The following is a 27003-nucleotide window of genomic DNA, read 5'->3' as shown; positions in this document are numbered from 1 at the left end:
ATGTGGCAGAAATGTGTTTGAGTTACTCTATTTCTGAGACACTCAGGGGAGAATATTGTGAGCAGCTTCTCAGCTTGAACTAAAATTTGAGTAAAATTTGAATTGGCAGAAAAGCAGGTTGGAGAAATTCATTTTATTATGTGGTTTGGTTGTAGATGAACAGCACTAAAGAGAAACTTAAAACTCTGCTGTTAGTAACTGGGTGAATATAGTGGCCAGTTAGAATTCACTTAAGGTAGTTCGTGATTTGTAAGCAAGGGATAATGCAGCAACAGTTGACCAGAAAAGGTTCGAGTAAATAAATACATAAATTTTGTCTTTGTGTGTTACATGTTGAAATATGAATTCGATGACGAGGAGTTATCATTATTAAATAGCTATTAACGTCCAGGTTTTACAAATTCTACTAATGCTTGTAAATACTGGGTTATGTACTTTTAGTGCCTTTTAAACAGATGTTTTTAACTGCTACATTTTTTGCTTCATATGTATGCTCTAGTAGAAGAAGCTATCTACATATAAAGATTGAGAAAGCTATCATGTGATATACTGATTTTATATATCTTTGTACGTAATATTTCATAAAAGGCTAGGAGTTGTCTTGCTGATAATCTGCAGATCTCTTGGGGCAGAGCAGTGTAGCTTTATGTATACCTGCATGGGTAGATTTGGGGATCGTCTTAAGTCCCTCAGCTAAATTTGTTTTTGTTTGGTGAAAGACTTCTTTTCTTGGAAGAAGCGTGATATTTCTGGACATTCGTTTTAGTCATTTCGGAGTGTACAGTACTTTTTTGCCTCTTCATACATGGCATTCTGCATTCAGCTTTATTTTCTTTCATTAAAAAAACACAAAACTCAGGTACCTCTTAGCTAAACAGTCCTCTGCAGATTGCGGGGACTTGAATTATCTGGGAAGAGCTAAACTGGGCCTCTACTGTAGCACTCTTGTAGGAATAATCATCTCTGAGTCCCTCTTCCAACCTGGCAGTTGTTGGAAGAAAAATTAATTTAGAATGAGAAAAATGAATGTCGAACACACGCATTATGCCTCATTTTCAAATTCCGTTAAAAGCAGCTAATCAATGAAGATGCAGGCTAAATGTTATGGCGCAGTTTTTTAGAATACCTTGGTATCATGTTTTAATTTTTAAGCTTTATCATGCCCTTAAATCTGAAACATCATTGTTCAAATAACTGAGAACAAGGTAAATCAACAACATCAAAAAGGTCGGCTTCTGTGATTTCTCAAGGGCTTGTTATTTTGTACTTCCCAATTCTATTTGATGTCTTGACAAAACAAGATGACACAGGGGAGAATACATTAAATTTTGATTTTTTTTCCATCTAACCTGTTACAGTTGTGGCAGTAATTTCTGTTACTTTTTCCTGAAGGTGGCTTTTTGTACAATTACTGTAATTGTCACACCACCTCATGAGGCAGGTCCTCACGGGTTTCCCATTTGCCTTGATTTTTACTAGGCATTTTTGAACATATTTTGACCTTTAACACATAGGGAGCTTTTGGTTGGGCTTTGTCTTCATTAGAAATAAATCAGTGCATGGTGGGATTGTCAAAGAAGCAACTGATGTTTTCTCATTAGAATCTAATTTGCACCCCTTTGCTTAACTGTGATGTATAAGGTGAAGGTGTTGGAAATAGGCCTGAGAAACTGCACAATTTGAGAAACTTAAGTTGTACATCATTCTAAAAAAAAGGTGATTGCACCCTAGGTAAGCCCTTATAAAACTTTGGAATAATCTGATTTTGGCCTACCTGCATGTTTAAATCCAATTATAGTCCTTTTCCCTCCATCTCAATAATATAGAAAAAAATGCATATTTGCAGTTAAGCTCCCTGTAATTTTTGCTATGCTGGTTAAAGCATAAAGAAAGCAGAGCTATAAATTTAATTCTTAGTCTTAGAAAAATATTTTATTCACAACAGAGAAACATTTTATTTTTCTTTATTTAACAGTATCTGTTGATCTACAGCTGTATCTACAAGTTCTCTCTTTCTAATCGTGTATGTGTCTCAAATAGGATTGACACAGTTGCTATATCTCTCTCACCATTTTTGAATAATGCTTCAATTTAAGAGAAGTTATTTAGGCAAAGCCTCTTCCTTTTCTCTTCAAGAGCTAAAGATCTGTAGAAAGAATCTTTTCTGAGGTCCTTTCTTGGAATAGTTCTCTCCTCCTCCTATTTGCATTACTTAAAAATGATTTTTGTTGTTGTTGTTAATGTAAAATGTCATAGCAGATTTGATTCACGTGCAGTAAGTTGTTTTCCATCCCTCCTTACAGGAGAAAGACATTGAGGGAGGAAAGAGGAGGCATTTTTCTTGATTTAAATAATAATAATAATAGTTGCTAGGTTGAAAAGATCAGTGCTTATTGGATGATTATTTTCATGTGTAGCTTCTGTTGTTTCCTGTATTTAACAATCGATAATGGGAGAAGTGATTTAATTTATGTAAACTTTACATTTTTATGCAAATGAAGCTGATATTTATTAGAGCTCAAACAGTTATGCTGGCACTTAGCGGAGTAACCTTGTCTGCATGGGAGATGTTAGAGGAGAGCAGTTGAGGTTCCACTAATGCCTGTGCTGTAAACAAATATGAATTTATGCCATTTTTTAAAATTTAAAGACAAAAGAAGAGCTCACAGAGCTTTGCTAGAGATTGCTTATTAGGGTTGATAACCTGAAATAACTCCTGATTGGCAGGCAAGTGTTGGCCATATAATTCTTTCTGAAAGAAAGATAGCCTTTCTTGATGGAATGTAATAAACAAAATGATAAAAATGAAATGCTAATTGCATTTTAAAGAGGTCTTTTTTTCTCAAAAATTTTAATAGGTGGTTGTATTGTTACTGAGAGAACAGTTATGCTAATGACTGACTACTTAGATGATTTTGCATTAATATAATAACCATTACCTGCCTTAATGCTTTGTACAGTATTGTGGCAAAATAGCTAAGTCTGAAAGAGTTAGACAAAAAGCAGAATTCCATAATGAAACAGAATTATACTTTCAACATGAATAGCAGGCTTTTTTTTTATTTTTTGAAGACTGAAATATTATGTCAGAAATGTATTTTCTTTTCTCTGTGATACAGCTACCTGGCATGGTATCTGTGGGTTTTTTTCTTTCTTTCTTTCTAAATACCATGGGGAATAGATAGAAGGCTCCTAACTTTTCTGTTTGCCGATATATATCAGTTGTATCCACTGGCTTATTAATTATGAAAACTGTTGCCTTTCACAGGGTGCGCCGGTGGTGGTGTTTATTTTCTTTTACACAGGCTACCTTCTATATGGTCATATAAAATTTTGCGTAGTTGTTTTTCCTTTTTTTTTTTTTTTTTTTGTATGGAGCCATTTTCTTTGGTTTTGTTTTGGTGTTCTGGAGACTTCTAATTTAATTTGTTTTGCTTTTATTTGATGAACCAGGTAACACTGCCTAACCTGGTCATTTATCATCCAGACACAGCCTGAAGTGTAGAAGGGACTTGAGTTACTTGGGACGTACACATGGTGAATAACCAGAGATTAAACATAGTTTCTAAATTATTAATCCAGATGAATAGAAATAAAACAGTATTTGAAATTTTCTCTCTTCATTTTTATTATTTGAATACAGAGCAATCTGAGAAGATGCTGGTGTATAGAATTTACGTGTATTTATACTAGGCAGTGTTTACTTGTAGTTAACTTGAGTGTAAACTAAAGAGAAAGAAAAAAATGATAACGTGTTATTTTTCAGTATTTATATTGTGTCATCTCCCCTCCCACCCAATTCCTCCAATTGTCTCCTAGATTAGAAATAAGTATTGTTTCTATGGGTGTTTTTATTTGTTTGTTTGCTTTTTACATTTTCCCCCCTTCCTATCACCTACCTTTCCCTGTTAGGAATAAAAGAAAATAATGAGGCATATTATTTTAATAGTCTTCTAGCATTCAGATGGTATAAAGTCATTCTGAAGTAAAAGAAAACTGGATCAGGCAGAATTTACACAGCAGTGTATGGGCTTTTAACAGCACTTGTTAGCGCTAACGACATTTTCCCAGTTGCTGGTATTAAGGTAGCAGCAGGCCCATACTAGCAGCGTTCCGATGGCCCAAGCGCAGCTGTATTTCTGCCATTCCCGCGGGTTTGTGTGCACCTGGGATTGGCCACACCCAGTGGGTATCAGTCAACAGGGTATCATGCGATGTGTGTTTTTTTTTAATTCACGATTTCCTCTTGAAACTCAACGAAAGAGTGTTAACTGTTTTTTTTTAAATTCAGTTTTGTATGCTAGCATTCTTTAAATGTCTGCCAGAAGTTTAATTTGAATTTCTGATCCCTGAAGGCAGCTAGACAGAATCATTCTAGTTCTTCATAAATTGCCTTCTATGATTCATTGTTAACTCATAAAACATACTCATTTCTATATACTCAAACAGTGAGGGTAGTTACAGTATCGGGGATATAATTTTTTTTTTTGCATTATATTTGAATTAATTGTCATTTGAGAGAGAAATCAAGAATTAGCTTGAACTCTGCAGCTAAGGCATGAGCCCTGTAGCACACAAAATGTCAGAAATTAATGTTTTTATCTCAAGGAGGGTAAGGTAGGTAGATGGCATAGAATCGAAGGGAAAAAAGTTTAGTTTTGACTGAATACTCCCAAAGAGGGGCCCATAAATATTAGAGCGCTGTAGTTAAAAACTCACATGACTGTTTTAAATACTATTGATTTAAACCACTGGCTAGATTTTATGAATCAAAGTGTAATTTCTAAGCTTTGGCCATATTTCTCAATGCTAAAGCACTCTCTCTTGTGTGCCTTTAGCTGCTTTCCAGACATTCAACACAGGATTAAATGATAGTAGTTACAGTGATCAATAGGTTAAGACCGGCACAGTCACTCTTGCCGCTAATGACCTCAGTAGTAATGGGCAATAAAGTGTGGGCTATAATAGCCTCTCGCTGGTACTGCATGCCCTTTGATTCCTAGTATTAGTAGGGACTAGCTACATGGAAAACTTGGACGTTGGGAGTTAAGGGAGTGGATATGTAGGCTGTAATTCTTAACTATTTAAAGCCTTAAACTGTGCTCAGATTTTTTTTTTTCCTTTTCTACTCCATGATGGTTTCTGGTCCATTTGGATATGTTTGTTAAACCTTTCCATAATCTATTTTCATGACATGTTGGAGCTGAAACTTGGGGGAAATTTCAGTTTTATTACATTTATAAATTAAGCCTGAGCCCACTTTGGAAGCTCAGAGCTAACTGGTGTGAAAATGTGGTTTCAGATAGTAAAAGCACAGTTAAGGGCATCAGGATATAATAGCCCACTTCTGATTATTCAGCGACCGATCACCAGGCTGAAGAATTACTCAGGCTTCTTGCTTCTTTCCCTCCTTTGGCTGTGGCTGCTGCTTTAAGCATTTTATTACTCATCAGCACCTCCATCGAAGTGTCCAAAGGCAAAAAAGGAGAGACTCAGGTTCATTTTACTTTTCTGTAACACGACTACAAAAATTGAATAAATGACTATGAGAAAAGGAGACTTAAAACTATTTGCTGTAGGTAAGGTTTAAAAATTAACCGAATGTGTCAGTCCTTTTTTTTTTTTTTAACTTTTTCAGTCTATTTTGTTGAAGTATAATTTACATACAGTAAAATGCACTCATTTTAAGTTTACAGTTGGAAGAATTTTGGCGGTTGTATAAATCTGTGTGACCACCACCCCAGTCAAGATAGATGGCATTTCCTTCACCTTCAGAAGTTTTCTTGTGCCCCCTTCTTGCAGAGGCTTTCCAGCATTCTTTTATAAATTATGACCAAGAGATTGTTTCTATGATGATTTCTGTTACAACACTGTTAATTTTGTGTTCATCACCAGTTTAGATCTTACACCACCCTATTCCTGTCTGTTTTCCTGTTCATCACCATCAGAAATTTGGCTCAAGAATATTTATATTGTACAGCATCCAAGAAACGCAGAGGAAAAAAGAAACCTTAAACATGGTTCTTTTGTTTGCTTAATCAAACCTCCCTGTATGATGATGCAACTCTCAAGGAAAAGTAAACTTCTATTGTGATGTGTTGGTCTTAGCAGCTCAAAAGATAGTGATTGGCACCCAATACATATTGAAAAATTCAAAAAGTTTCTTCTATATGAAAACAAAGTAGACTAATTGGAATTAATTTGTAGATGGTTAGATATTTTGATAATGTCTTTTTGGTGTTTGCCCTAGATTGAGTGCAAGTTCACTGCTCTAATCATTGGTGATATTTCATGCTGCGAAGTATCTTTTTAAAAGGATAATTTATCCATTCATATACATCTGTCCCTTATTGCATATAAAAATATTCAGACATGCCCATCTGTTTTAAATTACAGTGTATCTAAATCTACACTTAAGAGGCCACTGCAATAGGAAAAATTCGTTGATGACCTTCCAGAGTTGGGTTAATGAAATTTTTCAAATGTTCTAGCTAGTGTTTTCCAAACAATGTGAAACTTGCACGTAAACATCCCCACACGCAAAACGTGCCCACAACAGTGGAGGATGTTCACTGTACATGAATCTGACCTTCAGGAACCATTTTTAGTTCATCAAAATTAGTGGTGCTGAGAAATCGGGACATCAGTGCATAATGACTGTGAAATTAGGAATGAGAGCTCGCTATGCAAATGACAGGACAAATCATGTGAAAAAGTCAAGATAAACTGCATATTAAGACATTATGTTACATAAAATTAATACTGCATTTCTCCCTTTTGCTTACTGCTCCCCTGAAAGATTTTTTAATTCTTTTATCTTCTGATCAGCTATTGTCTGCCGGATTTTTTTTTTTAAGTGGCACACAGGCAAAGTGCAAAACATGTTATTACCTTTTATTGTAATACATGAGATGACAGCAGATCCTTTTTAACAAAGTATATCCTTTACTGCTCCTAGCTTCTTGCTGTCACATGTTTGATTAGAAACCAAAGAAAAGTAAGATGCTTAAATATTACTGTTAGAAGACATGCAGGTTTTGTCTTTTCTTTCATTGTTTTTTTTTCTTTCCTTATCTTTTTATTTGAGGGGGGTGATTTTTCACGAAATAGTCTTCTTGTATTACGGGGACTGACAAAATGGTTCTCATGTAGTCTGCAAATTAAACACAAGTGCAGTGATTATTTTGAATAGCTAAATTACATTCTAGAAAGCTTGCAGAATTCATAGCATTGTCATTAGGTATCCGCTTGAATACAATTTGTGTAACCTTGGCCAAGACAGCCTGTCATTTTAATGTCAGTGTTTTATCTGAACAAGACATCATCCTTTCAGATGCAGTGTGCAGGTTCCTTGCAAAGATGCCCGTGCAGAAACGTGTTAACAGTTGCAAATATGAAATGCTATCAGGTTCATCACTGTAGCTGTTTGTCACTGAAATGTCATGGAAAGCAGCTTTTAATGGTATCGCACATAATATGAAAGAATTGAGACATCTGTATGCTGGGTGAATAAGGAAGGGTAAAAGGCGTCATAGGAAGGCTCTGTGTTTAAGTTCAGGAGGTGTGTCCAAGGTTCAGTTATCCACAAGACTAAGCATTCATTGATTATTCTCAAAATCACTGTCCACAAGAGGAAGTGGATCATATTAGCTCCAGCCACAAAGGTACTGGTTCCCATTTGCCTTCTTCCCTAAAACAGAATTCAAGTTTGCGTTAACTTCCTACAGCTCGTTGTGAGTGAAGAGTCATTCTTAATGAGAAATTGTGATCTAACCTAACTCCAGATAGCATTTATTAAGGCTTTGCTCCTTGTCTGCTTGCTAGACTGCCTGGAACAGCTGTCAGTGCTACAAAGTTTTCTTTTATTTTTCTTTATTTAAAATAGACTCCATAATAAATTAAGTAGGATTTGTTGCTGCATCCCCTCTGGATAAATACATGGTGCATGGGAAATTGGTCAGTTCTTGAAGCAGGCTGATGACAGTCTGCCGCTGAACCTGGAAGGCTGAGTGCTGCATGTGTGCGATTTCCTGGCTTCCTATTTATCCTTCATTAACGTTCTAGGTTCCCGTGTCAGTGGCTATGATGACACCTCAAGTTATCACTCCCCAGCAAATGCAGCAGATCCTCCAGCAACAAGTGCTGAGCCCTCAGCAGCTCCAGGTTCTCCTCCAGCAGCAGCAGGCCCTCATGCTTCAACAGGTAATTGTCCTTCCTCCTCCTCCAGTGTTCCACACAACCCAGCGCCCGTCACTCCATTCAAAACTCTCCTCACCTGAGCAGCTCCTATTCCCGTTGAAGAATAAGCCGAGTAGGATGAGTGGGACAGGACACAGATTGGTCCCAGAATAATCAATTGTATTTGCATCCCTGAAAGAGAGGGACCCTGCCAAAGCGACTCTGGTTTGAACCTGGAGAGTACCCAATGGACTGAGATTAGGGCTGTAATTGGACTTGGTAGAAATAAGATCTTTTAGGCTTCTGTGGCTTTACACTCTTTTATTTGGTAAGCCCAGAGGCTTCTAAATGGTGTGAATCAAAGCAAAACGGGGAGCATGTTGGGAGCAGGTTTAAATGTGACAGCTCTTGAAGTCCCCATGTCAACTCAGAAGCTTACAGAATTTTCCTTTTAAACATAAAGAAGCATTTTGGAGTTGGTTAATTATACAGTGCGGCGTTGATTCTACTTCTTTCATGTATGCTGATGCTGAAATGAACTTCTGGCTGCCATTGTCCGTGGAGACCTAATATTTAGACTTCATGGACACCTCACCTGGATAGATGAGACTCTATAGATGAGATAGATTTAGACTCCTGTCCTGGATAGTGACAGGAGTCGCTGGGGTGAGGTCGTGGGGCCCGGATGCAGAGGAAGCTATCTACGCTATTGATGCGTACACTGGACAATCCTCAACATTGCCCAACCCTGCCCTTTGGAAAGCACGCGCATGTTTTGCCATAGAGATTCACCAGACTCTCTCAGCAAGGGCATTTTAGCTTTGTTGTACAATCAAAGGTCATTCCTTGCCGTATTTTAATTAGTTTATGTAGAAAATGGTATGTTTTTCATCAGTTCATTTTGGAGATGACTTTTCAAACAATAATGCCAAGAATAGTCAGTGTGTGCTAAAATTTATTGTCAAGTTTCAAACCAAAGGTCAGGCCATTACAGATAAAAGGATGCTATTTTTCAAATCACAGTTTGCGTATGGCACGGAGAGGGACAGTGGATTGGCGCTACCCTCTGTTACTTACCGTCCTCTCTTTCCTTTGTAGCAGCAGCTTCAAGAGTTCTATAAAAAACAACAGGAACAGTTGCAGCTTCAACTTTTACAACAACAACATGCTGGAAAACAGCCTAAAGAGGTACCGACAATACATATTTTACTTTCAAACCACAGATCCCAGAGGACTATCTAGTGGCTATTAAACTGTCATTCATCTTTTAAATGATTGCACAACTGAGCTGACTTTATCGGTTCTCAGCTTTCAGACCGAGAGTTATTGTCCTGTTTTCTCTTAGATTTTTCTGGGCCCCATTTGCTTACCGCCACATATTTTATAACACCACTGCAGGTGTACCTGTGTGAGCACTGGGAAAGGGGATCGTGGGCAGAACCTTCAGGGCGACTTTCGCAAACTGGTGCAACTGAGGGCAAGATGTACCTGGGGGAAGTGAAGTGCTTTCGGTAAAGTTTTCCTTGGACGCAGAGTTGAGTTTTTTTTCCCCAGCTCAGAGAGCTTGGGTGTGTGATGATGGACTTTTCCTTTGGAAGAATAATCTCTTGTGAGGTTGGACAAACAAACAAAAAAGTTAGAACAAGATTAAACACCCCTATCTCTGTTTCACTTCTTCCTGCAAGTTGTGCGTATCATAATTGCTAAAGGCATGTAGGCGTGAATTAAAGGTAGTGAGGACTCCAGCTTGGGTTATTTGTGTTTTCCTGGCAAAAAATAGCATATCGCAATAGCTTCTATGTGCACAGTGCCTTGTGAGAGCATTAGTTATTGCATATGGCACACCACCCAATCAGGTGACAGTACTGGCTCCATAAATGGTAAGGCCTTCCCGAGGAGGGTTTCCTTCTCACCTTTATCACTTCCATGCGGGTGAGGCTCAGTCCATTGAGGGGGTATCTAAGGGCATGTGTGCATTATCGTGACATGTTTCTACCCATTCCAGAGTTATCCCATGTAACGGACCTCCTCATGTTTTTACAGTGAACTGAAATTCTTTTCATTTAAGTTCTCTTTCGAATGACACAAAGTATAATTTGATAAACAGCTCACAGTTCAATTTAAGGGCTTCTTTGCTGGCCCCAGCAGGCGGCCACTTCCATTTAGTTTGGAAGGAGTCGTACCAGGTGACGCTCCACATCCCTGTCCCTCGTGTGAGTGTGGATGCTGGGCAGCACTGATCCTCCACGATGGGAATGACCCAGACATTCTCCCTTTGCCGGCTCCTCCCTCAACACAAATTGGGTACATTTTCCATGCTCTGCCAAGTTTTCACCCTGGAGTCCTGTTTAGCAGCCTGGATATACACCCCTGCAGAGCAGAGGCAGTTTTAGGGTGAAGGGGAGGAGGTGTTTTAATGAAAATGCTGACACAACCTTAAGTACAGTGGCGCGCTACCCGGTGCTGCTATAATAAAAAAGGGAACAGATTAAAAAGTGTCTAAAATGTAAATCTAAAGGACTAACAGTAATTAAAATGGAAATGGCACAGGGAGGGAAGGCATGTAATTGTGAGATATCACTGTGCAGAAGGCTCTCAGCTTTGTTTTGCTGGCTGTTTTTCTAATTCAGTAGGGCTTACTCATCAGTGGCAGTTCAATGCGCGTTAATGACTCTGGGATTGCAGGCATCACTCTGGACAAAGAAATGATTATTGTGCGGTCAAAAGAAGTTCAAAGACAAGAAGGGAATTTCAGTTTTTTCCTTAGAGATCCACATTCAAGAGCATATAAATTAAGCCAAATGTTAAAAACCACAGTCTGAAAGCTGACTTCAAAGTCACAACTCTCTAATTAATGAACTGCGAGCTTCAGTTTGGACAAGTTGTGGTTTGATGCGCCCATAAATCAACATGACAGGCCTGTTTCACAGTCTCAGACAGTGCTTGTCATTGAGTCACATCAGATGTAAACACAGCAGAAAAAAGAAGGGATATGAAGGAGGTGCAATTGATCAACAGAATTGGTAAAAACCCACTTTTGAAGCACATTATGCATGATCACAGGAAATGGTTACAGCCTCAAGAGGTTTCCCCTTCTGCTGTTGCTTTTTTGAATCAGATTTCTAACAGCCTTCAAAAGGGAGAATAAGAATTATGGAGTTTCTCCCCTGTGGCTTGCAGGCAATAACCCCCTGTTGTTATTTTGTGCTTCTTTCTTTTCAAAGGCATCAAAATTTAGTTTTTTAAAGATCTTTAACTCTATATTTGAAGACAAACAAAAAAGGGCTGCCACTGTCATTCTTATCAGTTACTAGGGATTGTGTTTTTCCTTTCTGTTGCCACTTCTTATTAACCTCTTATTTGGTCTGTTAGACATAGTTTGGAATGCACGTCTGCATGCTGGGAGAACATGAAAGTTCAGATGAGCTCAGAGGGCAGATAAAGAAATGTGAAGGGAAAAGTTACACAGCAGAAGGAAGGATAAAAGTTAACTCTCCCAAATTGCTGCTGTCAGAGAGGGAGGTGTCTCAGCACACAAAGATGATGGCAGTGTCTGAGTTTAGGAAGGGAGCAGGGAGAAAAGGGAATACTTGGTGTCTGCACGAGGAGAAGGTGAGACACTGTGGGAGCGTTTGAGCATCTCTGGGACACTAGGTTTGCTGTGGTCAAGCTTTGTTATCTATTTCGAAGACAAAAGTGATACAGGAGATATGTTGCCTTAACATCCTGAGGGGTAGGCAGACCTGCCGACAGGTCTCCTTAGATTCCACTATATGTTCATGGTGCCAGTGCGTGTGGCCAGAGCTGTTGTAACAGTGATTAAGAGATCCTTATTTTCCTGAGCTAAGGGGGTAGGCGCCTGAAATTATCATGCAGGTGGTAGTCCTTTTGTGCTACAATGAAATAGAGTCACATGGTAGCAATTTCATGATGTGGACTGGTGGTTGTGATTTTAACAAGGTTTGAACTTGGATGTTGACAGATGGAACAAGTATATTAATTTACTGAATCCCCAGTCATTAGTGGCTCATAAGTTTGAATCGTCAGCTCCCCCCTCTTTTTCCCTTTTTTGATTACCTCTGCAGCAAGACCCTAGATACTTAGCCAGAACAATGTACCTTGACTCTCTTTTTTCTAAAGTTGCCTCGAGATGTTTCCTTGAGAAAGTTAGGCTCCACGTTGCGTTGGACCTAAGACCTTCCTTAGGAGGTAGATCTTCTGTAGCCCCATACAGCTATTTAAGCGATTGCTCGTTAATATTTGACAGCACGGGTGTGGAAAATAGAAGGCAGAATTAATTTTAAGTCAAGCTACAAAAAAAAGATCTCATCCTGTGTGGGTGAGGTAGGCTAAGTTGATTGTTTTAAAAGTGCCGTTTGTCCCGGGCAGTTATGACAGTTTATGTTAGGCAGTAGGGAGGAGCTGGAGAAAGGAAAACAGACCTTTGACTGCAGCTCTAGGGAGGGGATCCGAAATTCGAGGTTTATCAGGGCATTTTAGCATTTTAACACTGACTACTGACCTGTTGAGGGGACTGCACGGAGACCTTTTTTGTATGCATTCAATTGTGAGAAGTAAACAAACGAGCTCGTATCCTGTGTTTGGTAACTGGGTGGGGAGCACCGTTTGGCAACCAGTGTTGCTTTTAAATTCTTTCTTTGGACAATGGGCCTTGTATACTGTTATATCCTGGCTTTTCAAACGTGGACAGCTTTCATGAGCTGTTCCTAGGGATGGCCACAGAGACAACAGAAAAGCCATCAGTCATTTTATCTAAATACAAATTTTTTAAACATTTCATTTACAGTAAGACAGGAAACACCCTCCCCAAACTCCCCATTATTTTCTCCTCCAAGAAGAGCTAATTCCCCAGTCTTTTATTGTATCCATGTTGTTTTTTCTCTTCCCTCTCCTTTTTTTTTAAATGTCGCGGATTAGTATCTGTTGAAGAAGGGAAAAAATCATTTTGACATGAATATGACTATCATTGGGTTTTACATTAATGTGATAACTTGGGAAGGAGTGAAAACAATTGGATCATTTTATGCATGCTGTTCTTAAAATGAAAACACTGGCTTTTCATTTAAATTTATTTAAATTTTTGTTGTTAGTGGTATAGAATTTGTTTTTCGGAGTGAAACTCAATTAACTTTCTCAGTGGCATGGTAGTAAGTCTGAAATTGGTTGCTAATATGAGAATGATGGTTTTTACTGTAAAATAAACTACATGGAGACTGAAAGGAAACCACCATTTTTCTCTTCCTTTGAACTTTGCATCAGAAGGTCTTTATATATGTACCATTTTATGGCTATATCAGATCAAGGTCAGGTGTTAGGTTAAGTGAATGCAGTTGTTTGTAAAGTATAGTTATTAGAAGCTCTGGAAGGGTTGGGTAGTCCTTTTAGTTGCGAAAGTCTCTCTGATGTTTTAAATAATGCTCAGAATTAGGAAAACGGGTCTTGTTCTTTTCTTAAAGAATCTTCTTTTTTTTGGCTAGAAAGAACCCTTTCCAAAGAAGGGTTAATTTTCCTTTCATAATTGTTAGCCATAATGTGGCTAAGACCTCCACCTCGATTTGATTCCTAGCAGATTAAGGATATTAGATAATTTCCTTCTATTTATTGTACTACTGCGCTGTATTATCTTTCTATCACTCAGATAATTACCGAGGAAATCTACATTAATTTTTTTGGCTGGAGCAAGGCCTGCTAAACACAGGAATGATGTATTGATGTTTTACACAACAAAAGTTTTCCTCCTGTCATTGTCCAATCAACAAAAAGATATTTATCATATCGTAAAGCCCCTTCTTTTCAAGAACAAAGTGGGTGGGGAAGCGAGACAAACAGGCAGACCTGGGGGTTTCTGAAAGTAAAGCCAAGTTCAGGCATCTGAAGCTTCAAGTGTCCTTCACATTCAACACTCACAGTCAAGTATGATGTTGTTTGCTAAATTATGAATGTGTGTAATTAAAATCTAGTGGCTGTTTCTATGAAAGATTTACAATGTTATTTCATCGTTTGTCATGGCTAATTAACAATATTAGATGAAGTTTTTCTTCTTCAAAGGTCTGATTTTTTCTCATTTATTTATGTCAGAAGTGATAAACAGAGTAGTTAAAAGCTTCTCCCAGTGCGGGGGTGGGGGGAAGGCAACTTGTTCTTTCACATCTCAAAGGTTCAGGGTTCAAATCCCTCCAGACTAGAATGGAGCAGTCTTCTTTCTACTGTGAATAATTACAGTTTTCCAAGTCTGGAGGTTCACATCTTCACAACAACTCAGGCCTTTCAAACGGTAGGAAAAGCTGGCTTGATTGACAAATTATTTTTCTAAGGGAGCAGGCAGCAGAAAGGTAACACACGTCCACCCCTCACTTCTCTTCAGAGGTGGTGTGTTCTATCCTCTTTAAGCCGTTCTTCACACTGAGGCCTCCGCTAAACTCGAGTGACCGTTCCTAGTGTTGGACGATGCCAGTGTGTTTTGAAACGTCCATACTTTTAACCTTCCTTGGGAAGTGGCCATCTCATTTTTTTTCTTCCTGATTTCTTACAGCAACAGCAGGTGGCTACCCAGCAGTTGGCTTTTCAACAGCAGCTTTTACAGATGCAGCAGTTACAGCAGCAGCACCTCCTGTCTTTGCAGCGCCAAGGCCTTCTAACAATTCAGCCGGGGCAGCCTGCCCTTCCCCTCCAACCCCTTGCTCAAGGTAAGTGTTGATTATACAGAAGGCATCACTCTGCTAAGACTTGGGGGCAGAGGTGGTGGGGTGTCTTGTGGTGTATTCCAGCTCATCCTTAAGGAAATTGTCCATCTAACACATGCGTATACAAACTTAGAAACAAAGCTGAATGGGGTAGTAATGATGGGCCTTTGTAGAAGTTGAAGTGCTCGTTGATGCCAAAATGAAGGCACGGGGTGGTCTGAAGGCTTGGTGGAGGCATCATCCCACTGTTACACATTCTTAGAATAAGAGAAAGAAATACCACTTTGACTTATTGAGCATTTTAATCAGATCTTCTAGTGTTTCCTGTTTGGAATCACAAATGAATTTCTTGAAGGCTTTTATTTGTCATTTGAAGCTGTATTTTAGATCATGTAACTTGTTCTGTCTTAAATCTTAATAATGTTTTATAAATGCCACTTTGTAATATCTGAGGATAGATTCCGGTTTATTTTTCTGTAAACGATTAAGATTAATCTTTCTGTTATAAAAACCAAAGTTGTTTTTTGTTGCATTTTCTCCCTTTTTTTCTTCTTTTTTTTTGTTTTTGTCTGTCGATTTTTGAGCAGGTTAGTTCTACACCCATCAGAACAGGTAGCATTTCCGTCTCTAAGCTCTTCTTCAAAAGTGGGGGTTCCTTGAAAAGTAACAAGATTTCACGGCTTTAAAAATTTCTCTTGAAAAGCCATTGACTGACATGTTATTCCAGTGGGTATTGACCATCAGAAACAAATGAGTAGTCTAGCTGTTTTTAGGACATCCTCTTGGTTTAAACAACTCTGACTTGCACATGTGCAAAGTGAGTGCAAATGGATTATTCACAACCAGAAGGAAGGAAAGAAGAACGTGTCTGCTGTGTTTTGAAATACAATTCCCCGTCCCATACACGGTACAGCAGGTTTCAGGAGTCTCCTCAAGGGCCGCAGTCCTTTCGGACGTAGGTTTGGACGTCTGTATACATGTGCGTTAAAGGCTGGTAGCTAAGGCCTTGGTGTCTTGGGTTCAGTTGCCTTCTGAAGAGGGTTGATAATGGGGAACCTCCTTCACCCTTCATGCTGCATAAGGCATGGCCATTTGCTCAGTAACTTTTGGTGTCAAGTGGAGCCAGTGAGGCATGTCTGCATTTGAATCTTTTCTCTTGAGTCAACCACACCCAATTTCTGTCCTTTCTGGGTTTTTTTCATTTTTGGTTATGTTTAATGTTGAGACCAAGGCTTTTTCCTCTAACTTCCCTCTTGCTCCTCCTCTCCTTTCTGCCATTACTGCTCAACCGCTTGATACATAATTAGCATCTCCATTGCTGTCAAAATAGAAGATTTGGTAACTGAGCAGTACAGGGGGAGAAGAAAGGACACATCGGCTGATGCGTTTTTGGGCTTGCAAAATGTTATAACGTGCATTAATTACACCTTCAGGTTTATTGCTGGAAACATTGCAGGCTGTTCTGACATACCCACTGGACTGAGGCTTCAACCTCTCGCATCTTTTCCCACTGCTCCTATACTATTAAGTTTGCTCACTAAGGTTCATTGTTATAGTACATCAGTTAAGCTGTCCAAAAGAGGGCAATTGGGCAGTGACAAGACAAGCTCATGTGTAATGTGAAAGAAATGAATGTGGTGGTGCATGAAGTGTAATCTCTGCAGTAACATATCAGAGACACCGGTAGGTGATTCAGTAGTCGTGGCATTGATTGATATGCTTAGCAGTCTGCTATAACTATTAGCCTCTGCAACATTAGGAAGTAGTGTATTTAAAATCTAAGGGGTGCCTTTATGGGTGCCCAAGATGCGTAAGCATAAATATAAATATTTCCAGAGTCAAGTTCTTGCAGTGAAGTGTTGTTGCTATCTTTTGTGGAATCAGGAGGTTGGTTTTGTCTCCCCTACCCGCTTGCCCAAAATGGCTTGAGAATTCAGTCATGTTGGACTACAACACAATTTTTTTTTTTATCAGAGAGATGATGGCTTAAAACTGATGTCATTATGAGGTTTAAATCAACTTTCTGCTTGCTTGAACATGGTCACCTGGGTATGGATGTACAAGGACAGAAAAAGGTTGATCAACTCTGTTTGTCTTTGAGCCAGTGATACCTGGGGTTGTGAAATTGAGTTCCACGAACAGTAATCTGTCAACTGTCCCCACAACATACATTTTTTAAACCTATGTCTGCATTTTCTTTTATAATGAAGAGGCCGGTTGTCCTGGAAAAAGAAATGTAGCAAGGCACAGGGCTTGTGTGTTAAAAATGCTAGTAATGCCCACTTGGTGGTACAGTCCTCAAGATTCTCTTATATACTTGCTCACAGCCTAGGTCAAGTCACCTTGAACACGTACGTAAATAGCAAAGAATGGGAATGGGTAGAGACTAATACTTTGAAGGCCTTTTCTTCCTGAAGGTGTTATATTATGAAATGGCAGGATATTTTTGTTATTTTTAAGGTTCTTCTAGGTCCTTCTCTCTGATTTACATAATTAGCAGATCTGTTTTTCACCCTGGTCTCCTTAATCACCTGATCCTCCCCAGTACCAGAAATTCTATATAGAAACATACTTTCAATATCATTCTGATCTCTTAATTTTTTAAATGTAAACTGTAGATAGGAGAAAATTACCTGCCTGAGTATGTACCTGTTTATGGATTCGTTAATTTAGTACCTTTAGTCCTATCTACCATTTTGGAAGAAATGCATGCTTCCTGGAAATTTAATATCCATGTAGTCTGATGAGGGACTAGCTTTCCTTTTATCTGTCTGATTTCTATCATGAGATCTTGGCTGTCAAATAGCAGCATCCTTCAGTAGATAGTATTCATTGAAATAACAGTTGAACATCACTAACAAGGTGTAGGATTGATGCAGGAGACCGATTTGACTGCCTCGCTGTAAGTCTGATGAGAATGTTCTTAAATGTAATTATCACATTGAAATTTGACCCAGAAGTATGCCTATTGTCTGTCAATGAATTACTATTTTATTTACCATTTCTCCCTATGGATGATGAAACTGATTTGCTAGCCTGTTGGCATAAAAGGAGGGTAGAGTGACGTTAGCGTACTCTGTAGGGGTAACAAGTGTAAAAAGACATTTGTCTTTGTCTTTATTTGCTGGATAAACAGCCTACTTTTAAAACAGCTTCAAAGTTCTGCTTTTCTCGGAGGGAAAGTGTTAACACAGTTGTTAGAAACCGTGTTCTTCCATCTTCCCACCTCCCATGCAACTGACCCAGAAATCAATTAGTTTGAGTTGAAAAATAGGCAGCTTGTTCTTTTCATGTGTATTTACTCCCTAGAAAATAAAAATAGGTGTTGACTTGTGTGGCTTTATATCAATATGCTATCATCAACAGACAAGCCTATTCACTATTGTTTCAATTGAGTAAACAGCGGTCCGAGGGTCAGCCATATTCACAGGTAATTGTTGGTGTGCAGACAGCAGTGGCAGGCCTGTTAGCTACAAACACATCCCACATGTCACTTCACGAGGTGTTTGAAAATAATAGCTGAGATGCAGCAAAACCGGACATGGGATTGTCTAGTGACCTTTCCCTTTGTTTAATTTGCCTTCGAGGTTTAATTTCAGGGGACAAGTAATAATTGAATATGCCTAATAACTAAATGCTCATTTGGGACAAAATCCATCAAAATATAATTGGCATATGATTTTTATGAAGGAAGAAGAAAACCGACTTGGCTGTCGAGGATGCTTTCTAAGAATATCTGACCACTTAATGTATCATTTGAAGCCTCCTTTATAATATATATTAATTGCAAATACTTGAGCATTTGAACATTTTTGTGGAGAACCGTTAGGAGAGACCAACTGTTTTTGTTAACGCTCCTCTCAGAAAGGCGGGGAAGGTTATTGGTCTGCTGTGCAATAATTTACTCCTCTTTGATATGCAAACGATCCACGGTGAATATAAAAAAATCCTATCAGACTCATTTCACAGTTCTTAACCACTCGGATTCTCTGGAGTCCATCGCCTCATTAGACCAGTGCTCTCCAATGCTGGCATAATTAAAATCTTTAACAGTTTAGCAAAGTAAAGATGTTTGGCTGATCACGTTGAGATGATTATCTGTCCATTGTATTCTAAATGACAAAAATAAATTAAATTTAGACCTTGGCATTTTTTATTATGTGTTTCAAATGAATATAATGCACACAGCCCTCTTTTTTAATTCAATACCTTAGGTGTGGTAAGAAACATGCCTGTTTCGATTGCTGCTATAGAGTCAGAAAATGGCAGGCTTTCTAGGATAGCTATGTTACAGTTGATTGAAACAATGAACTGCGATCCAGACGTCCAGTTCTAATGCGGAATTGCCTTATGGTATGCAGGGTTCGTGATTTCCTTTAGGTGGCTTTTCAAAGGAAGTAGCTGGTGGTGTTTGTTGTTGTTAGTTGCTATTTAGAATATTTTTCTTCTCTGCATGTATGCGCTAGAATGTGCATTGAACGTAGGATTTGGAGATCCTGGGCTGTAGAGGCATGCTGCCAGAATAAAGGCTATGAGGCCCACAATAGTGAGATTGACACACTGATTGTAACTCTTGGTGGGGGAAAATACAGGTTGACACTTACTCCTTAAGACCTATGTCCATTTTGACTCCCTTAAAAAACAAGAGAACTTTGTTACTCCCAAGTTTATTTTGCGTTTTCACTTTATTCTGCAATGGTTCATTAGCATTGATCTAAGAAATGACAGTAATAATAGTGTTACTTGTATAAAAAGTTATACAGTTTTTCAGTAGACACATCCATCAATTAAGCATGTGGTACTAGAAACCAAAATTAATGAGGAAGATAGGTGTGTTAATGAAATAATCATAGTATAATCAATTTGACTGTTAAAAGTTGAAAAGCATTTCAGGAAGACGATATGAATTCATAATTTATGTCTAAAAGTGATTAATAAAAACTGTATTTAATAACAAAGCTATATGTCATCATTTAAGACTTAAGCACAAAAATTATTCATTTTGTGGTTCATGTTGTCATAGTAGTATAGTTGAACAAATGTATTTTGAGCCCTTCTATGTGTCCAAAAATACGATAACATCTATCCGCTTTTCTTCAAAAATCTAGAAACAACAGTTTGAATGGAGGCAATACTGTCTTTGCAAAGTAGCTGTCTTTTGAATCCTTTTCACGGGTGTCTTTTATGTGTGATGAGGGCACTTCAGCTCGGCTTACTCAAGGAGGACAGGGTTGTTACTACTGCCTTTGCCTGAGTTGGGAGGGGGAAAAAGAAACTGCGCACACAAAAACCCCCCTAACACTAGGCTTTGTTTACTGACTCTTTGATTTAATTACTGTTTGAAGAGGATGGAATTAACTGTTAATTGATTTAATTATCCAATTTGTTTGTTTCAGGCATGATTCCAACAGAACTGCAGCAGCTCTGGAAAGAAGTGACAAGTGCTCATACTGCAGAAGAAACCACAGGCAACAATCATAGCAGTTTGGACCTGACCACAACATGTGTCTCTTCCTCTGCACCTTCCAAGACCTCCTTAATAATGAACCCCCATGCCTCTACCAACGGACAGCTCTCAGTCCACACTCCCAAAAGGGAAAGGTAGGAACGAGCCACTGACATGTGTCCAAAACCATCTTTAACCTGGAGGGGTGGGTGGCCTCGCCTCGCCGTATCTCAGTGATCCCTAATTGGATCCATGTGACTTGAATGGGCATATAATTACTTAAGAATGTATTCAATATGGTTTGAGTGTGAAGCATCTAATTATTTTCACCTTTTCAACATGGAATTAGCACTTATGTAGATCTAACCTAAGCTTAGGAACCCAGGCAGAGTCTTTTAGCTTCTCATTGGATGGGTGGCGTGTCAAGGCTTCCAAGGTTATTCTTCTGCCAACTTCTCACTCCATACAAGCTGATTTCCTTGGCTCTAAACGTCTTCTAAGGCAATGGCAGTATCTGCTGTGGGCAATTTGGAATCACAGTTTGAGAAAAGGTAGAACTTACACTACTCTGCACTGGCCTCCTTGAAGGCAGGCCCATCTTTGTCATCATTGTGTCCTGAAGTATATGGTCTTTTTTACAGTAAACGCTTAGTGAAGGTTTGTTTGAAGGGTGGAGAGATGGAAGGGGTCCACGTGTATACACACACGGACACGCACAGTACACTTACTCTTGATCATGGGGGACATGTTATAGCATTGTCTTAATTGCCATATTCCTATTTAGAAGTTAAGACTTTATATTTTTATATTGCCCTGAGCTTCACTTGGATGTTAGTGGAAAGCTGAGGGTTAGAGACCCAGACTACATCATGAGAGCACACCGTTCTACGAAAATGAAGCTGTTAATCCATGTTATCGTATCTTAGCACCCAGAGCGTCAATACTACTGTGGAATCCTTTTCAAAAGTAGAATATATATATAATGCTCCTAAAGTTAAAAAGTTGTTTTTCAGTTTACTCTTTTTAAACAGTTTTGTATATATTTCATATACAGAACTTCCACACATGAAGAAAAGAGACCTTAAAAGTAATATGTGATAGTAAATGTCATTTCTATCAGGAAAAACAAATTCTATATTTTGTTTTTTAATAAAAGTGACTGAGTGGAAGTTTTTTTAATTATATTTTTTACTTAAGCAATTACAAATATAATTTCATATATTTCTTCAAATATTGAACATTAAGAAGCCCACTGGTTTAATTAGATGTGTCTTTATACCAGCAGCATTTTATCTATTTAGAGCTTAGTAATCACAGAAAAAATTATCTGAATATTTGTGTGTGTGTGTCTGTGTCTGTGTGTATCATGTTCAAGCATAAAAACTGTGAGAGGTTCCCAGAGATAAGGATTATATATGTTTTAATCAAAACTTGTAACTATCCTTTTAAGATCAGTTTGGAGTTTCTGTGGCAGACATAGAAGAACCAAAAGATGCTTTAAATTGACTGGTTTAGAAGAGTTTGAAGAATAGAATGGTGGACAGCAGGAATCAGTTTGGACCCCTTGGACCTAGTGTGCTTCTGTTGTTTCCCGTGAGCATGGATGTGCATGTCTGGAAGCCACTCTTAGCTCTTGCTTTATAATCTCTTATGATGTCTTTGTAATTAAAAAAAAAAAAAATAGTAACCCTTAGATAGCTTTAAAGAAAAGGTTCTAGACTGTCGTCCTTTGTTGCACTTGGCTGTTGGTGTCCTAAGGTTGATGCCATCCATTTACCGTGGAGTGATTGAATTACATCTTTATCCATAGGCAGAGCAGGAGGCCGTATGCTGAAAAATGCCGGCTGATGCACTTAAGGTATTTGTTGCAATCTTGTCGGCCGTTGTGGAGCCTGCACAGATTTCCTGTGACACAGAAAACTCTTCTTGTTTAGATGTACTGTGCTCAGTTTCATTCTAAAAGGTTATGTATCTGCATTCAGGTGATAGATTAGCAATGAGGCAAGTGGGAGAAGAATAGCCCTTTTCATGTCTTAAGGTGCATTTGAAATTAAATGGACCTAAGAGACAGTCGAATTCCAGGAGAATAAGTTTGTTTGATTTTATTTTAACGGTCCTTATTTGTCTACACAAAAGTTGGGCTTCATCTTCATTATACTACATGCTGGGATCAGAATATGGATCAGAAAAGAACTGAGATTCCACTGAGCCTTAATCTGGATTTAAAAACAGGCCGTATTTTCCAATTGTACATGCAAAGAAGAAACAACTATGAAATTATATGCCACTAGTTAATCTCTTTGATCTCTCAGTTTATATTATCTGGTAGGTTCCTAGTTGTGGCTTTATTAGAAGAAAACTCGTCAGCACATTTTAACTGAATGTAGTGAACGAGACAAATGAGCACCTTAGGTTAAAAATAATTCACAAGTTATAAACATACAGAAGTGATCACTAAAAATTCAGTTATTAGTTAGCCAGCTTTGCATATATAGATACTTATAAGTATTATGTAGTTTTACCTTATTACAGTTTATTTTTAAATCACGTGTGATACCTTGTTTAAATCGTGGAAAATGGTAAAAAAAAAAAAAAAAAAAAACTAAAAAAAGCTATAAAAATATGTTCTCACTCTATGTGTCGTTTGTCCCAGGAGTCCTTTGGAGAAGTTTCATCCCCTACTCACCAGTGCGTTTGTGAAATGTCCATCTTTCCAAGCTCTCCCTTGATTTCTGTGTAATATTCTTTCCCCCTCCATTCTACTGGAGCAGTATATGAACAAGCAGGAGACCCTGCCACACTGAATAATAATGTAGCCCCTCAAACTCAGTCTTAGGTTAACAGCTGAAGAATTCTTTTTGAAAGGATTTGGGAGTGCTCTGTGTGAAAATTTGTTGGAAAGAAGGCAATGTCTTGAGAGGTTTTGTTTATCTTTAAAGTACCGAGATGTCTAATAATCTCAACTGGGCTGCCTTCTCCTCCACTGCTGCCCCCGTGCATTTTTCGGACTCCTGTGAGCAGCCGCTGCAGCAGCAGCTCTGGGGTTTGGTGAGCTGCAATCTGTTAAGGAGATAAATAATGTGCTTGGCATGACACTCCTACTCTCCTCTTTAATTTGTCTTACACAAGGAAAATTATAATTAAATCATTCAGGGTAAACCCTTGAGTGTAGAGAAGGGAAAAAACACACTTTGGTAAAGATTGCCAATAGAAACCCACTTCCCTGTTGCGCAGGGTAGAGACATTTATCAATATTCAGCACCATTACAGGAGGAGCAGCCCATGTGATCTGTGAGGCGGATACGAAGGCTCAAATGAAGGCTTGTTAAGACCCTGTCCCTGCACACTCCCGGACATTCAGCATCATTAGAATTCAGGACTGGCACCGTGCTTCGTGCTCTGATTTTCTTCCCACAATTTAATAATGTTAATGTGCTGATTATATAGAAGTTCACTGGTGCAGTAAACATACCTCCGTTGTCAGTTCCTGAGAGCAGCGTGTGGGGATGAAGTTCAACAGGCAGAAGCTCAAGGGGGCTGCAAGAGGAAGCAGGCACCTTCTTGCCTCTCACTGTCATCTTATTCCACAGGACCAGAGAGGCATGACTTCTTAGGGAAATAGACAAAACTCAGACCTGGGATACCTGTCAACATGGAGATGTTATCTCGTTTCCTTAACTTGCCTGACTATCTAGCTTTAGGAAATTCCAAGTTTTGGTGTGGGTAAACAAAATCAACGGAATGCAAATGAAACATTTATTAAAATGCTAAATTTAGTAAAGCCCTTTGAGCTTCTTGGATCAAAGCAGCTATGTAAATACAAATAGCAATTACTACTTAAGTAATTGCCTGAATTAAAATTCTAAATATCACATTATCTTATGGTGCACTGGGGAAAGGGAAGGGAACTCACATTTAATCAGTTCTTTCTCTGTGCCAAGCGCTGGCTCAACTCTTGCCTTTGGAGTGATGTCTCATTTTATCCACATGATCACTGGGAAACAGTAGGGATCATTATACCCATTTTGCAGAGGAGGAAATTGAGTCATAGAGATTAAATAACTAACCTAGGGTCACAGACTGGTCAGTGGCATATCCAAGATCCAAATTCAAGTCTCTCTTTTGGTTTATAAAACAGCACTTAAACTGTTTCCATTCAGCTTAGAAGTGAATGCTTAATTATGATAAATTAAAATCAGTGTTCCTAGAAGAAATTTTAAATTTAATTTCAATTTAATTCAACCAAACGTGTATTGACTTAACCTACTGTGTGCAAATCAGCACATTTAAAGGAAAATGCCAGAGTTTCCTCTATTAGGGTGGATGCAGATATTTATTAGGCCTTTCATGAAGGGAGGGGGTGGTAGGATTTGCAAAATATAAATCATTTACTGTCTGAAACAGCACATAAAGAACAAAAGTAGACCCCATGCAGGATTTGCACACAGGCAAATGCAAAACAAGCCTTTCTCTCCTTGAAAAGTATCCTCACTTTCCTTCCTGCCCTGTAAATCTTGCGTTTCCTCATTGAACACATCATATGGTCTTTATTCTATTTCAGCTGTCCTCTGTAGTCCATGTCAGAAATACTCCTTTTTTCTGATCCTTCCCAGCTTTTTGCTTTCAGTTCACCCACCATTAGTAGATGTTTTATAACTTGAGTATTTCTCAGATTCATAGCTCTTCTAAATATTTGTCCCAAGGCTTCCTTAAGCATTTGGTGAAAGAGGTTTCTTTAAACTCTGGAAAGATTATGGTGGTTCAGCCTCTTCTCTCTTTGAGGCTATTATATTGTTCTCAGAATCAGGTGACCCAAATTGGGCCCCTTTCTTTCTGAGGTCTAACCTGCCTTCTGTCCACTCAGTGTTCCCTCCTTCGTTCTCTTTCTCGTTCATTGACGCATCCCCATGGATTCCAGTGGCTTGCATTTTCTACACTTCACAGTTGGCAGCTGCCTTCAAATAACCCTGAAGGTTTTTGCTTGGCTAATGTACTTTCAGACAATTTTGCTTGATACACAGTCTCTGTTTTTGATTTGTGGCCTCTTGACGTATTGCCATGTATTTGACTATATAACAATAATATTTGTGTTTACCAGCCCCGCTATTTTCATGAGGCAAGGAACTCTGAAACGTGGACATGCCTGATGTTTCATTTTTCTTTCTAATTTTTTTTTAAGCTAAATTCTGTGTTGATGAATAAATATTGGTGCTCTTGGTTTACTTGCTAAAATTCTAGAGGCTTGGTTTCAGAACTGTTCCAGTTACACAAGCCTTTAACTTTTGTGTATTTTCATATTCGTAATTAGGGCCTATTGAGCCAGAAATTTAAGCAGTAAGCTCTAGCTCCCATTACTCTGAATAGTTTTTCCTCCTTTCAACTTTTTTATTTTATTTTTTGAAAATCAGATGATTTCTTTTGATTTGAAGCACTTGAGCAAACTAGTTACCTCAAATCTTTCTTTCCCATGAGAGCATTTTGGAGAACCTGCAGTCAAATTGTCCCAAATTGTTTTCAAAATTGTTACTGCTACTTCCTGCCAATATATGTTGAAGCAGGTGATCTGTAACAGAAGTCAGCAAATTATGGCCTACCAGCCAAATCTGGCCCACTGCTCATTTTAGAAATAAAGTTTTATTGGAACACAGTGGTGCTCATTCATTTACACATCGTCTATGGCTGCTTTCCTGCTACCATAGCTGTCTTGAGCAGTTGCACCAGAAACCATTTGGCCCACAAAGACTGAAATATTTACTAACTGGCCATTTACAGAAAAAATTTGCCAACTCTTGACCTTAACCATAAGACCAGTGTTTCTCAGATTCCTGATAATATTCTCACAGGTATTTGTTAAAACATACAGCTTCCTAGGCCTCTCCCATGAAGATTTGGATTCCATTGGTCTGCGATGGGGTGGGAATTTGTATTTGTCATACATATCGTAGATTCTTGCTACTCAAAGGCTGCAAGCCAGCAACTTTGGCATCACGTGGGAGCGTGTTAGAAACGGAGAGTCTCGGGCCTCACCCCGGACCTACTGACTCAGGATCTGCATTTTAAGCAGATCCCCGGGGCTTTGGCATGCACATTGAAGTTTGAGAAGCAATGTAAGTGGCATGTTCAGTTCACCTGGGTTTTGGCACTGTTGGAAAGGACAGAGTTTTCCCCCTCAAATTTGATTGACATCCCAGACGTATTCAGTCCGCAAAACTACTGCTGGCCGTTCTTGTGTAAATCAACAGTGTAGAGTTCGTATTGCTGGAAGGAATCGGTGCCTGGCGTATGATGGTGATGATAATGCAGCTAACATTTATTGAACTGTTCCTTTTTGCTGGACACATACATAAAGGACTCGACGGTAGGCCTTGACACTGATTTTCCCATTTCGTACTCACAATAACCCCATGGGGTACTGTCTTCTTTGTATGGATGGTGTTGTTGGGCCCAGCACGATTTTCTAACTTGCACAAGCCACACAGCTAGTTGGGGACCAGGCAGGGGACTGGAATGAAGGTCTCCCTGACCATCAAGTCCTCGCAATGACTGCCATATTCTGGTGGTTCTCCGGTGAGCTGCTCATCAGAACCACCTTGGCTCCACCCCAGCCTCCTGGCTTAGAGTCTCCAGGAGGTAAAGCTCGGGGGTCAGGACCAGGCCATAACCTTCAAGGGTGGT

General features: G+C 38.9%; 1 protein-coding gene across 20 annotated transcripts in view; it reads left to right on the top strand.

Annotated features, from left to right (window-relative positions):
• The window catches only part of FOXP1 (forkhead box P1), a 575925-nt gene that overhangs the window by 473789 nt on the left and 75133 nt on the right, over positions 1 to 27003 (top strand). For 17 of the 20 annotated variants that reach the window (XM_058562979.1, XM_058562935.1, XM_058562954.1 and 14 more), the window contains 4 exons: positions 8065 to 8202; positions 9277 to 9366; positions 14732 to 14885; positions 20279 to 20483. In XM_058562979.1, coding sequence (XP_058418962.1) covers positions 8065 to 8202; positions 9277 to 9366; positions 14732 to 14885; positions 20279 to 20483 — 587 coding nt within the window. The remainder of the gene's footprint in view (positions 1 to 8064; positions 8203 to 9276; positions 9367 to 14731; positions 14886 to 20278; positions 20484 to 27003) is intronic. The other 3 variants (XM_058563041.1, XM_058562917.1, XM_058563055.1) reach the window with 2 other exon arrangements.

Source organism: Diceros bicornis, chromosome 2 (assembly GCF_020826845.1).
Source record: "Diceros bicornis minor isolate mBicDic1 chromosome 2, mDicBic1.mat.cur, whole genome shotgun sequence".
Taxonomy (NCBI): Eukaryota; Metazoa; Chordata; class Mammalia; order Perissodactyla; family Rhinocerotidae; genus Diceros; species Diceros bicornis.
This window is presented reverse-complemented; position numbering and strand designations above follow the sequence as displayed.